The 18431-nt window shown below is 43.0% G+C and overlaps 2 protein-coding genes across 4 annotated transcripts in view; one reads left to right on the top strand and one right to left on the bottom strand.

Annotated features, from left to right (window-relative positions):
• Positions 1-6219: 6219 nt before the first annotated feature.
• On the bottom strand, positions 6220-14858 carry PPP1R3E (protein phosphatase 1 regulatory subunit 3E). Its single transcript, XM_040354479.1, has 2 exons — positions 13891-14858; positions 6220-7359 (listed from the first exon to the last, which is right to left on the bottom strand). The coding sequence occupies exons 1-2, from the start codon at positions 14305-14307 to the stop codon at positions 6865-6867; spliced, it is 912 nt and encodes a 303-aa protein (XP_040210413.1). The 5' UTR covers positions 14308-14858; the 3' UTR covers positions 6220-6864.
• A 93-nt stretch (positions 14859-14951) lies between these two features.
• Positions 14952-18431, top strand: part of LOC120941191 (polyadenylate-binding protein 2-B) — a 45364-nt gene continuing 41884 nt past the window's right edge. For all 3 annotated transcript variants that reach the window (XM_040354508.1, XM_040354491.1, XM_040354497.1), the window contains exon 1: positions 14952-15142. The gene's annotated coding sequence lies outside the window, so the exon portion shown is untranslated. The remainder of the gene's footprint in view (positions 15143-18431) is intronic.

Raw genomic sequence — 18431 nt, 5'->3', positions numbered from 1 at the left:
GACTCGAGTCCTTTAGACCAGTTTGAGAAACACCATTTCAGTTTAATGGCTTACAATCATTTCTTCAATGCACCAGTAATGTTCAAAATATATTGTGTATCCACTGCATACTGTATGAACAAACATTATATTACACTTTGCCCTCAATATAACATGGAAGAAGACTTCATCTTCGGTCATACACTTTGATTACTGTATAGTTAAAGTATAAGGCATACTTTTCTTATCCTTTATTGTTCCCATAAAATATGTCCCCTGTACCCCCTAATAAATAAGTCCTTGTAATGTTGCTTTACTTTCATCCAAACATTATATCTTGGCTCTGAATAGAGTAAAGCAGGGTTAGAACATCTGCCAGGTTTTCATTACGATGTCCCTGTGCAGTGTGGTAAAAGTAGCAGCTGCAGCCCTCAGAGTCCCTGAGCAATGAGGTTGTCTCTTAAAAAAGGAATTATTTCTATAGATTTTAATTCTCTACTTTTACAACAAACAAGTGGGGTTTTATACCTCTACTTGCTTCATTCTATATCATTTATATAATACTTTAAAATAAATATGTCCTTAAACACTGAATATTTGTCTATCAATGGAGCAACATAGTAGTAACCTTGTAAACACAGAACATTCTAATCTTTAAATCACATCACACTATCTTTAAAGGTTCATATTTATCCAACTATAGCTGTCTAGTATAGCTAGTGGTAGTCACATTCAAATGGACTTTTTCTGTGATGTTGAAGATGTTTCACTGGTTATCCAAGCAAAGTTTTCAGTTCTAATGAAAGCCAGGAAAACACTGGAGTGTCCAAAAATTTTTAGAAGCATGGTATTCCTGTGATTTTCAAGCCTGGCAATACACCAAGGCAAACACTTGTGCATACAACAGAAAAAGCAGCAAAACACAAGTGACTTTTTACATGTAGTCCAGTGTAGTGAGGAAATGCATAAATCTGTACATTGGGGAGACAAAACAACCTCACCGAGTGGATTGCCACCTGTCCGGGTTTTAAATCATGTGTCCGGATTTCAGAGCCCCTGAAACCCAGACACAGGTGTACGTTTAATAAACCGTGATAAGCCGAGATCATGATGATCACGGCTTATCACTGCTTATCACAGAGCATTGCCGGTTTAATAAACTGTGATAAGGAGCAGAGAACACATTCTCCACTTCACATCACATCACATGGATGTTTTGTCACAAACGGCCAGTTTAATAAACCGTGATATGAAGATTTCACAGCTCTTCACCTGAAATATCTCCCTTCCAGATTCACCAGCTCAGAGGTGGAGAATCTGGGAGAGAAGCTGGTGTGATAAGAGGAAGAAGGCTTATTTCTTCCTAATTTCAACACCAGTGGGTTAAAAATGAATATTAACAACAATATACACGTGTGTGTGTGTGTGTGTGTGTATATATATATATATATATATATATATATATATATATACATACATACAGTATCTATATAACATGTGTGTGTGTGTGTGTGTGTGTGTGTGTGTGTGTGTATATATATATATATATATATATATATATATATATATACACACACACACACACATATATACCGTATTTATCGGCGTATACCGCGCACTTCTCAAAATCAGGGCAAAATTGTGGGTGCGCGATATACGCCGATACTTGCTTCCCGCACTGTGTTTGAACTTTGCCGCCGATCCCTGCTTCCCGCACTGTGTTTGAACGCCGCCGCGGACATATACCGAGCGCAGTACACTCGGGTACAGTCGGCCAGGCTCGGCTCCCTTCTAGGTTATGCGAGAGGAGCCGAGCGTGCTCGAGTGTACTGCGCTCGGTATATGTCGGCGGCGGCGTTCAAACACAGCGCGGGAAGCAGGGATCGGCTCAGAGACAGCGCAGGAGCAGCGGGGAGGACACCACGAAGGCCGCAGACGGACCGGACAAGGCCGCCAATGGACGCCAGGCAAGACACCAAAACTGTAAGTAATAAAAAATAAATAAAATTCAGGAATTTCACGTCCAGAGTAGGGGTGTGCGCTATACGCGGGTGCGCACAATAGGCTGATAAATACGGTATATATGTATGTATATATGTGTATATGTATATGTATATATATATATATATATATATATATATATATATACATACAGTATTTATATATATATATATATATATATATATATATATATATATATATGTAATTATATATATATATATATATATATAATATGTTATCACATGTCTGAAAACATTAATTACGTGTTCTTTTAAACTTTAGTTTCACTTTTTGAATTCGGCTGCACCATAATCTCACAATATCTCACGAGATTACAGGCAGTCCACCCACTTTTACACAGATCTCGGCTGTTTTCAGAGAAAAAACTTCACCTCTGTTCACCATCTGAGAACTGAAGTTCTCAGTTTATTAAACCGGCTGCAGAGAAGATAATTCTCCTCATGAGAACTGCCGTGAACTGCTGTGAACTGAACGGAGAAAAAACTTCACAGTTTATTAAACGGACACCACAATATTGAAACAGGAATGTGGCTCGGAACAGGGCCTGACCGGAGAGTTAGAGGGCACTATGCGTCCCACATTACTATTCTCTTTGGAGCCCCCAAAGGTGTCCCAAGTCTGTTATCCTATGGTTTATACTATATAAAAAATAAAAATACATTTTGCTGTGCACCGCTAAAGTGTTCGGGTTTGGCTTGAAGAAAAAGTGGCAACCCTAAGCCCAACATAGGAGAGGAATTCTACTGGTCAGTTTTCCTAATGCCCTGTACACACGATCGGTCAATCTGATGAAAACGGTCTGATGGATTTTTCCATCAGTTAAACGATGAAGCTGACTGATGGTCCGTCGTGCCTACACACCATCAGTTAAAAAAATTATTGTGTCAGAACGCGGTGACGTAAAACACAACGACGTGCTGAAAAAAACGAAGTTCAATGCTTCCAAGCATGCGTCGACTTGATTCTAAACATGCGTGGATTTTTAACCGATGGACGTGCCTACAAACGATAGTTTTTTTTCTATCAGTTAGGTATCCAACAAGTTTCAAATTTTTTAACCGATGGATAAATAACCGATGGGGCCCACACACGATCAGTTTGGTCTGATGAAAACGGTCCATCAGACCGATCTTGTGTACACGCCATTACAGAAAAGGGACATTATTTCAAAGACAGTGAGGTGCACATTATGGACATAACAAGTGGTTAGCAAGAGATGTGAAAGAGCACATCTATACCAAAATAGAACAACCTTCTGTAAACATGGTGAGAGTGTTCAACAGCATCTACCATCCACATATACCGTAATCCTTCTTTAACCACTTAAGGACTGCCTAACGCGTCGGCAGAATGGCACGGCTGGGCACAGGCACGTACCTGTACGTCGCCTTTAAGAGCCCAGCCGTGGGTCGCACGCGCAACCCGGTCCAAAGCTCTGTGACTGCGCCACCCGCGGACCCGATCGCCGCCGGTGTCCCGCGATCGGGTCACAGGAGCTAAAGAACGGGGAGAGGTGTGTGTAAACACACCTTCCCTGTTCTTCTGTGTGGCAGTGATACTGATCGTCTGTTCCCTGATATAGGGAACGACGATCAGTGATGTCACACCTACAGCCACGCCCCCCTACAGTAAAAATCACTCCCTTAGGGCACACTTAACCCATTACTGCCACCTAGTGGTTAACCCCTTTACTGCCATTGTCATTTTCACAGTAATCGGTGCATTTTTATAGCACTTTTCGCTGTGAAAATGACAATGGTCCCAAAAATGTGTCAAACGTGTCCGATGTGTCCGCCATAATGTCGCAGTCACGAAAAAAACCGCTGATCGCCGCCATTAGTAGTAAAAAAATAATTATAAATAAAAATGCCATAAAACTATCCCCTTTTTTGTAAACGCTTTAAATTTTGCGCAAACCAATCGATAAACGCTTATTGCGATTTTTTTTACCAAAAAAGAGGTAGAAGAGTACGTATCGGCCTAAAAAAAAATTGTTATCTTTTTTGGGGATATTTATTATAGCAAAAAGTAAAAAATATTGAATTTTTTTCAAAATCGTCGCTCTATTTTTGTTTAAAAAAATAAAAACCGCAGAGGTGATCAAATACCACCAAAAGAAAGCTCTATTTGTGGGAAAAAAAGGATGCCAATTTTGTTTGGAAGCCACGTCGCACGACCGCGCAATTGTCAGTTAAAACGACGCAGTGCAGAATCGCAAAAAGGGGCAAGGTCCTTAACCTGCATAATGGTCCGGGTCTTAAGTGGTTAACCTCTCTATTCCAGCAATCTGACAACATTTCCCAGCTTTGGTCTCCTATATCAGACAATAAACACCACTTTGGGATTGGATAATGTAATTGAAACAGGATGGTTTCATAAACTGTTAAGCCCCATACACACGGTCGGACCTTTGTCCGACCAAAATCACATCGGAATTCCGATGGAATTCCATCGGAGGGAAAGAGAAAATGTTCTCTATCTAAACTCCAATGGAATTCATAATTTCCGATGGAATTACTCTGATGGGGCATACACACGGTCAGAATTTCCGATGGAAAAAGTCCGGCTGACTTTTTCCATCGGAAATTACGATCGTGTGTACGGGGGCTTTACATCTGCAATGGTGTTCTTGTGCAATCAGTATCTGCCTTGACATATTCCATGGTGCTTGGATTATGGTGCCTATAAATGCTTAGGTATGTTTTTGACAATACAACTTAAATCTGACCTTCACTCCCAAAAACGACTTTGCATATTTGCAAACCTCTGCCACAACCCCCCCCCCTTTCTCTAATAAGCCTTTACAACTTAAAAAAACATTTTTTTCACTATTTCTTACTTCAGTCTGCCCCCCGCCACAATTACAAAGACATTATTCTATTATTCTTCTCCAGCAGCCTCCTAGGATATCTGTGTCTTCTGGGGGCTGGCTGCAAGAACCTGAAAAAGACAGAGTGCTCCTGATGATATAAGAAAATGAAGAGGGTAGCAAGTAGTGGCACAGTGATGGAACAGGACAATGCTGGATTTGCTGGGTGTGTATGTTACTTGAGCATAACCCAGTAAAAGGTAAGAGAAGGATAAAAGAAAAATGAACCCCGTGGAAAGAGTTAGAGCCGGTTCACACTGAGGCGACTCATCAGGCGGCTCAGCTGCCTGACGAGTCGCGTCCCATTCAATGCAATGGAACCGTTCTATTAGGAGCGACGCAAGTTGCTCCGACTTAGAAAAAAGTTCTTGCACGACTTCGTGGGCAGCTCGGGGCTACTTGCATTGACTTCTATACAGAAGTCGTTTTGCAGGTCGCCTCTAAAATCGTCTTCAGGACGACTTGCAGAGTCGCCTCCGAAGTCGTGCCGCGGAAGTGTGAACCGGCTCTAAAGCTCCCCTTTAAAGTGGAGGTTCCATCAAAAAAACAATTTTGCTTTAAACTCTAGCTTACGACTAAAAAAGAAAATAATTTTTTTTTTTTACTCATCTGGAAATGCCTGTTGCTATGCGGTCCCACGAAATCTGCCTTTGAATCCACCTCATCTCCCTCTAATGCTCCTGGGAAATGTGTGTCATAATTTCCCAGGATGCAGTGCGCTACCCAATTATCACTCCCCATCCAAGACTTCCAGGAAGTAAGTGCTTGTAGGCTTCACATTGCCCACAAGCAAAGTGACAACGGTGTAGATATAGTTTTATAAACTATCTTTTTTGAATATCTATGCGGATCGGCAGCGAATTGTAAAATAGTAAGTGACCGGATTTATATTATAAAAACGCAGGATGAAAGGACATACATTTAAAAAATGCTGATTGTGGTTGGAACTCCGCTTTAAGAAGTTACTTTGATAATCAATGAAACATCTTCAACATTACAGGACAAGTCAAGTTAAATATAACTAACTACCACTAGCTACATAACAATAATGTATATTTCCAGCATCTACCTTTTATTTTACCTTTTTTTTAAATCTATCTTTTTACGTTTATTAGACAGATTTTTATATTTTGACTTTTCTATATAAGAGAAGAAGCAATGTGAAGTAACCCACAGCAACTATTCAGTATCCAGTAACAGATGCGTATTCTGACTGTGCTAAACTGTCACCAAACTGGATTGGTTGCTACAGGTTACTGCACATTAATGCTCTTTATACTATAAAATGGCGTGGCTAGATTATTGCAGCCAGATATCCTACAGTCAATAATGTGTCAGTAATGTGTAGGACCAAATAATATGATCTATTTACATCTGAAAGTTTACAATCCTTTCCATTAATTAAACTAGCATAAATTGATACTGCAACGTGAAATAGTGTTTAACATTTAACAATGGCTAATGTGCTCCCCAGCTATGATCCCTGAATTAGATACCCAGAATAACCTTGAAGCATGAATGGAGTTGACTAAAATTACAAATAGGTCACACTTGTATTTAATCTCTAATCAGATAACATTGATTTTTCAATGCCTTTCTACTGGTAGCAGTTAAACTTTTCTATTATATGAAGGACAACAAACGTGGACTCCATGTCCCCCTATTAAATGTCCACACCAATTGTAATCTCAGACTAAGGACCCTCTATCAATGACCACTGTCAAGGGGTGGGAGGGCTTACACATTCTCCTACAAGAGGACAACCCTTTAAGCTAGAGAAAGCACATGTCTACCTATTGTTATAAAATAATGCATTACTGTTTTCTTTAAAAATGTAGTCCATTTTTGATACCAATAATTCCATTCCATTATACCCTACATTTTGAGCACTTTTATTTTATTCTGACAATAGTTATTTGGTCCGAAGTCTTTGGTCTATCTTTGACATGCAGAACAATTATCAGACACTTGGCTTTTTTTCTCTCTCTCTCGTATTATATGAAATGTATCCATCCATCTTCAGAATCCTGAGTCCGGGAAGCTCGAGCATTAGACAGATTTAGGCTGTAATTCTTGCCCTTGTTGTTGTCCCAGAACTCCTCATCTCCAACTTGATAACAAATAGCAAACTGTAGTGAAGAATGGTGGGGTTGGTCTCGAGTTGGTAGAGGTAGACGGAAAGTGAAGAGATCGGTGCTGGGGTGGCCGGCTCCACCATGGCACAGACGAGCAGCATACAGAGCATGGGTTTCCTCATAAGAAAGCCATCCATCCAGAGTGTAGCGCACTGTAACTCTCTTTTCATAAGCCAGATCCAGGACCCTTACGGACCCCCACAGGAAGCAGCTTTCACAGCGCATATTCTGTAGGCACACACGCTGATCCCATGTTTGCTGATCCCAGGCACTTCGCTCCCATGTTTGTTTTTCCAGTGTTTCTGGCTCTACTACCCATGAAGGGGATAGGACATGGCGAGCCTCACACCAGCTCTGGAAAACAACATCTTGGTTAAACAGTGCTTCCAGTGGAAAAAAAGAATACACTAATATTCATCACAGTTCTTTTCAGTATTACAAGCAAGGACAGAGTATTACTATTCATTAAAGTTTGCTTACATTAAAAGATTCCTATGAAAGATATATTAGCAAGGACATAACGTAGTTATTATTGCGTCTCAGGTAGACCTATGTGACCCAGACATAAGATAGGTTTGTACAAGGCTGATTCTGAGTGTGTATTAGATAATGCTAAAATGATGCTTCCTTGTCCAAGTAATATGCATAATTTAAATGCATAAAATACAATAATGTGATTGCATTAAAAGTATCTGTTTAGGACTAGAATGTGCCTAAGATCAAAGATGCTGACAAGTACCTTGAGGTGATTGCAATATGTAATATTCTTCTAATCAATCCCCTAGATCCTGGGCTCAAATTGTAAACCTTCATGTTAATTAAAATGCTAAAGCCTCCTATCCTTTACGGGATGAAGATGCCATCTTAGCCTCTGTTTGATCTTCAGTTGCAATGGTGCTGCACATGTGATCAGTTATGACACCAGCCATTTGATGGCTTGACAATTCAGTTGAGAGCTAACATAAACACACTAATAACTGTAAAGCCTCATACACACGATCGGATATCTGATGGAATCTAATCCGATGGATTTTTTCGCCGGATATCCGATGAAGCTGACTTTCATCAGTCTTGCCTATACACCATCAGACTAAATTCCGACCGTGCCAAAACGCGGTGACGTAAAACACTACGACAAGCCGAAAAAAATGAAGTTCAATGCTTCTGAGCATGCGTCGACTTGATTCAGAGCATGTATGGATTTTTCTCTGATGGAGTTCCACACAGACGATCAGATTTTTCTATCGGTGTTTTATCCATAGGAAAATTTTAAAACATGTTCTATTTTTTAACATGGAAAAAAGACCGATGGGGCCCACACACGATCGGTTTGTCCGATAAACAGTCCATTCGTCTGTTTTCAGAGGACAAACCGATCGTGTAACTGTTATAATTTAAGGTAAAACAGTTAAAGTGGAAATGAACTTCTACTGTGATGCCGCGTACACACGATCATTTTTCGGCATGAAAAAAAACGTTGTTTTTCAGCATGTCCAAAAAACAACGTTTTTCCAACTTCATTATTAAAAACTACGTTGCCCACACACCATCGTTTTTAAAAAATTATGAAAAAAGCGCGGTGACATACAACATGTACAACGGCACTATAAAGGAGAAGTTCCATTCGCCTTTGGGCTGCTTTTAGCAGATTCCGTGTTAGTAAAAGACGATTCGCGCTTTTCTGTCTGTTACAGCTTGATGAATGTGCTTACTCCATTACGAACGGTAGTTTTACCAGAACGAGCGCTCCCGACTCATTTCTTGCTTCTGAGAATGCACGGGTTTAAAACGTCGTTTTAGCCCACACACGATAATTTTTTACAACCCGAAAAACAACATTTAAAACGACGTTAAAAAATGCAGCATGTTCGAATTTTTTTTGTCGTTTTTCAGAAGCCGAAAAATGTAGTGTAGCCCACACACGATCATTTTAAATGACGTTTTTAAAAACGTTGGTTTTTTTTCATGCCGAAAAATTATCGTGTGTACGCGGCATAACAGCGAGCAGGAAGGCTTTTACTGCAGTAGAGACATGTACATGCGATAAAATGCCCCTACATGCCTGCTTGCTGCCTTCTCCGGCATTGTAAACTGAGCTGTGCATGCACACCTTAGCTTACAGCATTGGACTGGTCTCTGAGTGCTGTGATGACGGCTGTGCTGAAGACCAGCACAGGACGGTTGGACAGGTGTGAATTAAGCCTTTAAATTTGTAGGTTTAGTTCCGCTTTAAGCCCTGTTTTCTCCTTGTGCTAAGAACCTATCATTCAACTATCAAATGCTAGAATCTTAGTGGAATGGCAGAGTGTCTGGCATTTTAATGCTAAATTACAAAGGGCGGAGCTCAACACCAGGAAGGGGAGAGACTTAAAGCCCTTTCACACTGGTGCGCGGGCCACATTAGTGGTAAAGCGCTTTACCGTCACTGTACGGGCTGGATTGGGGCACTTTTAACTACAAAGAAGGGCTTAAAAGCGTCTGGAAAGCGCTGCCGCCGAATCGCTTTGCAGACGCTTCGGCAGCACTGCCTATTGATTTCAATGGCAGGGACGGTATACACAGCTCCAGTACTGCCCCAAAGATGCTGCTTGCAGGACTTTTTTTTCCGTACTGTAAGCACACCGCCCCAGTGTGTAAGCCACCAAGCTTTCACACTGGGGAGACAGTTTACAGGCACTTTAGAGGTGCTATTTTTAGCGCTAAAATGCCTGTAAAGCACCTTCAGTGTGAAAAGGGTCTTAAAGGGGAACTAAACCCCACAATTTAAGGGTTTTCCAAAGGGGTTATTTCAAAGCATGCCTTGAATTATAACTGTTACAGTTACTATTGAGCTTATGTTGGCTCACAACTGAACTGTCAAGCCATCAAATGGCTGATCTCAAATCTGATCACATGGACAGCTCCATGGCAACTGTAGATAAAAGAGGCTAAGATGACAGCATCCGTGGCAGTAAAGGATAGAAGGTCCAGCTTTAATCTAGACATGGAGAAAAAACAAGGTCTACTTGAATCAAAACAGAAGCACTTGCAAGCATTGCAAGGTGACTGCTCATCAGCGCTGTTGTTAGGTTACTTACCTTCCAGGCTGACTGAGGTTCACTATAGGAGGGAAAAACAGGCATGTAAAAAGATAATTTATCTAATGGACCTCAGCCAAAAATTATAGCTCAGCAGATCGATCTTTATGGCAATATTCTCCTAAGAAAGATTGCCCATGTAAACAATGTTTCTTAAATGCACAGTGTTTAATGTGGTTGTAAAGGCTAAAGTTTTTTTTTTTCTTAATGCATTCTATGCATTAAGATAAAAAACGTTCTGTGCCAGAGGATCCTCACAGCACCTCTGTATTCTTACCTGAGCCAGATCTCAATCCAGCAATGTGCACAAGGGCAGCAGCATTCTTTGCTCTCTCCTTTCTCACTGGGTAAATTGATAGCAACGGGAGGCATTGGCAATTAAATTCAGTGACAAGTAAGCGGGGAGCAGGGTGGCTCTAGAGTGAATTTTTACATACAGTTAAAGCTGAACCAATGTAACGATGTAAAACTTGCCTTTCCTAAACTTCAGCTTTAATTTCTCTGCAGGTTTAACTTTCATCTTTATAATTGTGAATATTATCCCTGGCTCCTTTACGTATAATATTATGTACACTTTTTTTAAATTACAGAACAAAAGTGGTGGACTGTAATGCAAAGCTCGCCATAGGGTCCCCCCAGAAGTACTATACGGTTCCTCCAGAAGTTGCTGGGTGTTCCTTGATAAATTAGCAATTTCTACCTCTTGGATAAGCCACCACTGACACCAATAGTCTTTTTAGCTATGTGTAAGGGAAAGATTCCTGACAGTGACCACAAGTATAAGACCCCTTTCACACTGAGGGCATTTTGCAGGCGCATAGCATTAAAAATAGTGCCTGCAATCCGCCCTTAAACAGCTGCTCCTCACACTCCGCTCAGGCTTTCACACTGGAGCGGTGCGCTGGCAGGGGGTCAGAAAAAGTCCTGCCAGCAGCTTCTTTGGAGTGCATTAGCATCGGTGAACTTACCGCTGCTAAGGCGCTCCTGCCCATTGAAATCAATGGGCAGCGCTGCCTTACCACCGGCAATACGCTGCTGTAACGGTGCATTGCGGGTGGTATTAACCCTTTCTCGGCCATTAGCGGGGGCTAAAAGTGCCCCCGCTAGCTGTCTAAATGCGCTGCAAATCTGATGGTAAAATAGGGGCGTTTTACCGCTATTTTACCGCCGATGCTATGGGCAGCACCAGTGTGAAAGGAGTCTTAGGGGTGGCCTTTCCACTGACCATCACACTAATGTACCATCAACTGTAGATATAGTAATTATTATCAGGGATTCTCTGAGACCTGAAAGTTATTTCAAGGGTTCCTTCATGTTAAAAAGATTGTGAGGTTGATCTAGGACACATTCATCCTAAAGTACTCCCTATTGCAGCTTTTCCCATCTCTTTTACTCAACAAGGAACTCTTTAAAAATGTTTCAGTTCAGGGAACTCCTGTTCAGATTAGTCAGTTGGGGGTCGTTGGGAAAATGGTCCTCATGTCGGTAGTGGTCAATGGGAAGAATGCCCACCTTATAGTAGTGGTCAGAATGCCACCCTGCTGCCCCTGTCAAGTAGCATTGGTGCTGGAATTATACAGGCACCACCAGATGGGAGGTAAATTACGGCTACAGGAATCCTAGCCAGCTTTGGATGAGCCCTAGGGCTCCATGGGCAATATTCCCTGGGCACACGGACAATAAACTGGCTGTAGTGCTGGGTTCTGTAATGACCGTAGGCTGGAAACCATGGATGATCAAATTGAAGAAATGTCATCAGCCCCCCCCCCACCCCCCCGAATGCTGCACTAACATTTTATATTTTAGTTCTTTGATGCTCACTGTTTCATATTTTGTCATTACATTGTAACAGGGGGACATTGTTTATTACCTGCTGCTTAACTACCTGTTTTGCTTTGACATGCATTTCTTCTTACTCAATGTATGTAACAGCTCTGGTGAACGGAGTGAACCACAACTGCGGTTAGCAAAGATTTCAATGCACTTCCTTATGTGAGAATTCAGTATTGGACCCCAGGCGTCACTCCACGCAAACAGGAGTTGGGGGTTCTCTACATCATCTCTCTCACATAAAGAAAGGCGTTGAGCTACTAAGGTTGGACGCATTACAACATGCGACCAGAGCTTAGCGTTTAAAATTATAGCATACACTTAAAGATTGCAATGCACTTCTATATGCAAGTGATTATCAGTACGGGACCCCAGGCGTCACTCCACGCAAACAGGAGTTTGGGGGTTCTCTACATCATATCACTTAAACATATAGAAATGCATTAGGCCACTACGGGAGTTGGTATGAAATACCATCAACCCTTAGCATAGAAAAGTTAGAGCGAACATGTTCAGCAAGTTAGGGCAAGGCCCATAAACAAATAACAATTTAGTCGAGCACGTAGTAAATAGGAATTGTAAAGACAACTAATAGTTGCATATGAGAGGCAAATATAGCTCAGGTAATTTTGAGAGTAGATGTCCCTTTAAGATGTTCCTCTGCAAACAGCCATAGACATAACAGTTAGTCCCAAGTAGTATGTTAATAGCTACAAGCCATAATAAATAACAGCAATTGTTTTAGGAGGAAAATGTGCAGCAGATCTTTCTATAGTACTACAAGTAAAACAATTGCTATTCCGTTTGCAGGGCTTCAGTGTAGCAACAAGGGATTCCGTAGTTTATGGTGTCAACAAGGAAGGTCTGTAAGGTTGTCCCCAGCAACGGCAATCTATTGCAGTTAACGTAGCAGCATTAATGCAGGAGTTGCAGGCGGGTTTGGGTTTGCAGCATGGGGAGCGATGGCACCATTGGTTGTAGCGTGGCCGAGCTACGGCTGACAATAAGGCTTAATTTCCATGGACGTTTTTACAGCCACTTTCTTTAGCCTTTTTTACAGCTTAAAAACGCCTGTCCATTTTTTTTTTTTTGAGCTGGAGCTCAAAAACGCCGCGGTAGCGTTTTTTGAGAGTTTTTGAGTGTTTTTTTTAACGTCTGGGGTTTTTACAGCTCTAAGGCTGGAGCATCAGAACGCACTGGTCCTGTTTTTTTTTGCAGCTTAAAAACGGCTCAGCCATCTACAGCTCAAAAACGTCATGGTGGGCATGAGGCCATAGGCTAACATGGAGAGACGTTTTTAAGCTGCAAAAAAAGCTCAGAAAAGTGACTGTAAAAACGTCCATGGAAATGAAGCCTAATAGAACGGTGTCTCTATGTTTAATGAATGCCTTTATAGGCAAGAGCCAGGTGTAGTGCATCAGCACTGAATCCAGCGCAGCCGTGATGTGTGGCGCACTTCTGCGTTCCAAGCTGGAACGCATGCGGCGCCGGGCGATGACGTCATCGCACGGTCGCCGCAATGCGTTCCAGCGTGGAACGCATTACGGGGCTAGGAGCGCCTGTTACAATGTACCATGCCAATTTTCAATAAAGACCAATATTATTTGTAAAGAAAAATAAATAAATGTCATCAGCACACCAAGGATTCCTCGAAAGAGTCCAAAGCTTTATTATCCTGGTCACATTATAAACATACAGCAACGTTTTGGAGCCAAGCAGGACCCCTTCATCAGGCAGGTGGTCAATTGCCTGATGAAGGAGCCCTGCGTAGCTCTGATATATTGCTATATGTTTATCATGTGACCACGATAATAAAGCTTTGGACCCTTTGGAGGAATCCTTGGTGTACTGATGACACTAGGGCTCCATGGAACCCTGGTTGAGAATGGCTGCCCTTACATCTCAACACACAGCAAATATAATGCTTATGACGGTTACTATTGATTGCATCTGATGGGAAAGACAATCTACAACATACCACGTCCTCTTTGGAGCTGCAGGATCCTCCAATTTGTTCCAGCAATTCTCTCTGAAGTCGGTGGGTGACGTGTTGCGGGATTTGGGGCATATCCTCACGTCTGAAATGGCGTACGGACTCCAGCTCCAGCCCTAAAGCATCGGCAAAGCGGACCCTCTTCCTGGTTTCTGGGCTACGGTGGCGCTCAGTCCGCGGTACGCGCAACGCCGGGGCGGAACGCGAACGCCTTCGAGGAGCGCTTGCCGATTTTACGGCGGTGGAGCGACCCGGAGAGGACGCGGCTTCTTCTTCCTCCTCTTCGTCGCGCTCCTCGAGGCTGGGCCTGGAAGTGCGGTAGTAGGCTCGTTCATAAAGTCCAGCAATGTAACTGAGGTTTCTGGGGATGTCCCCCGTGGGAGGCCGAGAGCGGCAGGACATTCCTCCACCTAATATTACAATGGAGGCATTAACACTAACTAGGGGAAGGTAAAGGGAAATAGGTGTTGTGTGTGGCTGGATAATAAATGATAAACTGCCCCCAGTGTCATTCCATGTCCGCTTTCACCGCCATGCCCTCATCTTCCCCCCGCTGTGCGGTGCTCCTCCATCACTCTCCGACTCCTCTGCATCCCATCCATCCTGCGGAGTCCCTGGACCACTACCGTAATGCTTCGTGTAGACGGGACACTAGGGCCAGCCCCCCTCCGACCGTCCCGAGCACGTAATTGGAGGAGAGTGGGAAGTGGGTGGGGCTCCCAGCAAGGTGATCCGGGCGGGAGCAGGCGTCAGGGAACGAGGAAGCTGCAGACAAGTTGCGGGCCATGAGATCCGGAGAGACCACCGCAGAGGCGCCGCACTTATTGACCGCCTGCATTCCTGGGGCGCCGTGCAGTCTTTACATGCACTGCGCTGGACACGTGGCGGGTGGTAGAACGTGTGTCGGAGGAAGGTTACAGCCGCTATGTACAGAATACGGCCATTACACATCTGAGGGGGGTCACATTCCTACCCGTGCAGACGCTTGTAGCGGAACACTGGCGTGCCAGTTTAGTCTGTACATTACGGCACTGAGGTATTCCTCGTTCACCGGTAGGAGGAGAGCCGTCCAATCGGAGCGTGCCTTCGTTTGATGTCATCGGGCGTCGCCATGACAGAGCCGGAAGTGGTTTCCTTTTAGATCAGCGAAGGGAACTGCAGTACGGGCCGTGGGGGAGAGAGCAGCATGAGAGTGATACCAGCCGTCTCCGGGGGAGCCCCCAGCAGCACATGACTGGTAGGTGGGCTTCTGGGTGCCCTGGGACGGGTGCTCAGGGTTACAGAGGGGTCAGCTGATAGCAGAAGGCAGGGAAGCTCACAATGTGTGTACAAGCTGAGACTATACAGAATGGGGGTAATTTACTAAAACTGGAGAGTGCAAAATCTACATAGAAACCAATCGGCTTCTAACTTCAGCTTGTTCAATTAAAGTGATTTTTAAACCTTGTGTTTTTTTTTTATAACTAAAATTACAAACCTGTCATGCTTACCTGCTCTGTGTAATGGTTTTGCACAGAGCAGCCCCGATCCTCCTCTTCTGGGGCCCCTCCTCATAATTAATAGTTCATATTCCTATTGCACACGTTCCTGGATAAGCTGTCAATGTTTGGGTGCTGCAGCAACAACCAGCTGGTTCAAGTCACAAAGTAGATATTTGCCAGCACACCATGGATCAACAAAACTGTTGTCCAAAATTATTATATATTACATAATTTTTTCCGAGTCATGCAGGGCCTCTTCTCTTCTGCAAATGCTGGGGCACCCATGCATGCTCGCTCCTAAGATGCCCGGTGCCCCCTCTTTTTTTTTTTTTTTTTATGCAGCAGCCCCATCTCGATCTAGTTATGTTGCATGCGAGTCTTGGCTGCCCGGGAATCCTCCCTCCTCATTGGCTGAGTCAGCAGCAGGGCACCATTGGCCCCCACTGCTGTCAATCATAGCCAGTGAACTAATGAGGAGAGAGTGGACCAAACTTTGTCTCCATGTCTGAATGGACACACAGAGCTCAGGTGCCCCCATAGCAAACTGCTTGCTGTGGGGGCACTTGACAGAAGGGAAGGTCCAGGAGCTCTGGCAGGGAACCCCAGAAGAATATCGGGGGTTGCTCTGTGCAAAACTATTGCACAGAGCAGGTAAGTATAGGCATATTTGTTATGTTAAAAAAAGGGTTTACAATCACTTTACCTGCTGCATATATGCTGTGGCGAGGCGGCTCTATTGCGCAAAATCCTGTTTCTGTACGTGATTTTGTTCAATAGCCGGGGGAGGGGGGTGCACGCACGTGCTGATTGATCACAGAGGGAGCCCATCAGTGACCCACCCGCGATCGCTTCCCACAGAATGGCGGTTTTCTGATGTAAACAAGCAGACTTCTCAGCTATGCGCCACAGTAAGCAACCACAATTAAGGAATAAACGTAACCCTTTGCCCCTAGGGTTTGGGCTAAATTGATGGAAGTTTGATTTTTTTTATGTTTTTATAGCAGAAAGTGATGTATAGATATATATCTATATTATTTTTTTTCGTTTATAGCGCAAAAAATAAAAACGCAGAAATGATCAATTACCACCAAAAGAAAGCTCTATTTGTGGGGGGGAATAGCACATTGATTTTATTTGAGTACAGCGTCGCGCAAGCTGCAATTGTCGGTTAATGTAACGCATGTGCCGTATCGCCAAAAATGGCCTGGTCATTAAAGGTTAATGTCACTTTTGCGGGAAGAAAAAAAAAAAGGCAAAAAAAAAAATAACGCATATAATTGGGACACTAATCATCATATTGTAATTGGATGTTATTAAAAATTACCTTTCCTATTCAATCTGCAGCCGCTGTAATTTTGTGAGAATGCATTGCAATATGGCTACCTGGAGTTGTTCTGTACACAAAGTGTGTACTGAACATGCCCCAGAAACATTGTTTCCTGCTTGTGTGATTGGCTCACCAATTTTGCCAGAAGTCTGCCTAAGATACAAGTCAGATTTCAGGATTCCCCAGCAGCAAAAATATCATTTTTTGGAGAGATACTTTCAATAGGAGCACGTCTAAAAGGATGCAGGCAAAGCAGATTTCCTCATTAGTGCTCTGCAGCTGCACAACTGACAGTTAATTATGAAACCACTCCCATTAGACCCACTCGGTACAGAGGCACAAACAAATGTGGATCTCTTCAGAATAACAAAAGTTAGGAATCTGCAACATATGTTGTTATAATCCTTGCAATGTACATTGATCACCCAGAGGGGAATGTTGTGGTTTTTTTTTTTTTTTTTTTCCTTAACAAAAGTGGCTAATACACTTTAACCACTTGCCCTCAGCCCACTGTCAAATGACAGCTGGGCGGTGTGGCTCTCGTTCTGGGCAGACATCATCGGCTTCCTGGACCTCTAGGCGGCGCGCGTGCCAATGTGCGTGCCCGGGGGCTGCGATGTCCCCTAGTGTTAACCTTTTTTTTGCCAGTGACATTTATACAGCAATCGGTGCATTTTTATAGCACTGATCGCTAGGGGTGCAATGGATCAAAAAACTCACGGATCGGATCGATCCTCGGATCAGGAGTCACGGATCGGATCATTTTCGGATCAGCGCAAAAAAAAAAAAAAAGGGGTGTTTTCATTGGTCCAAAAAAAAAAATGTGTGTGTGTGTGTGTGTATATGTGTGTGTGTATGTGTGTGGGTGTGTGTATATATATATATATATATATATATATATATATATATATATATATATATATATATATATATATATATATATATATACACACACATACATTTCAGGGGTGGATTAAAGAGGAAGCAGGTGAGGCTGTTTGGGACTTGTTAAAAGTACAATCTTGATGTTTTTACAGAATATATATATATATATATATATATATATATATATATATATATATATATATATATACTGTAAAAACATCAAGATTGTACTTTTAACAAGTCCCAAACAGCCTCACCTGCTTCCTCTTTAATCCACCCCTGAAATGTGCTCTTCCCCCCCCCCCCCCCTCCTCTCACACCAGTGCTTCTCTAATATTCCCTCTCAATGTCGGCTTGCCAGAGCCCAGTGCACAGCGTGACACGCCTCCCCGGGGAGGCGTGTCACGCTGGGCTCTGGCAGCAGACTGGCCGCCGCTCCGGAGCTAGGCCGAAGCCGGGGACTTTCCTAGGCCTAGGCTCCGGAGCGGTCCGCGGATCGCGGGGTGTGCCGATCCGAACGGGGTGGCCCGTTCGGATCACGGATCGGTGACGATCCGTTGCACCCCTACTGATCGCTGTATAAATGTGAATGGTTCCAAAATAGTGTCAAAAGTGTCTGATATGTCAGCCGTAATATTGCAGTCACAAAAATCGTGGATCGCCGCTATTACTAGCAAAAAATATATAATAAACATGCCATGAAGCTATCCCCTATTTTGTAGATGCTATAACTTGCGCAAACCACTCAATATACGCATATTGTGATTTTTACCAAAAATGTGTAGAAGAATACATATCGGCCTAAACTGAGGAAAAAAAACTGTTTTATAGCG

Source organism: Rana temporaria, chromosome 1 (assembly GCF_905171775.1).
Source record: "Rana temporaria chromosome 1, aRanTem1.1, whole genome shotgun sequence".
Lineage (NCBI taxonomy): Eukaryota > Metazoa > Chordata > Amphibia > Anura > Ranidae > Rana > Rana temporaria.
The sequence above is the reverse complement of the archived record's forward strand: the minus strand, read 5'-3'. Positions and strand labels throughout refer to the sequence as shown.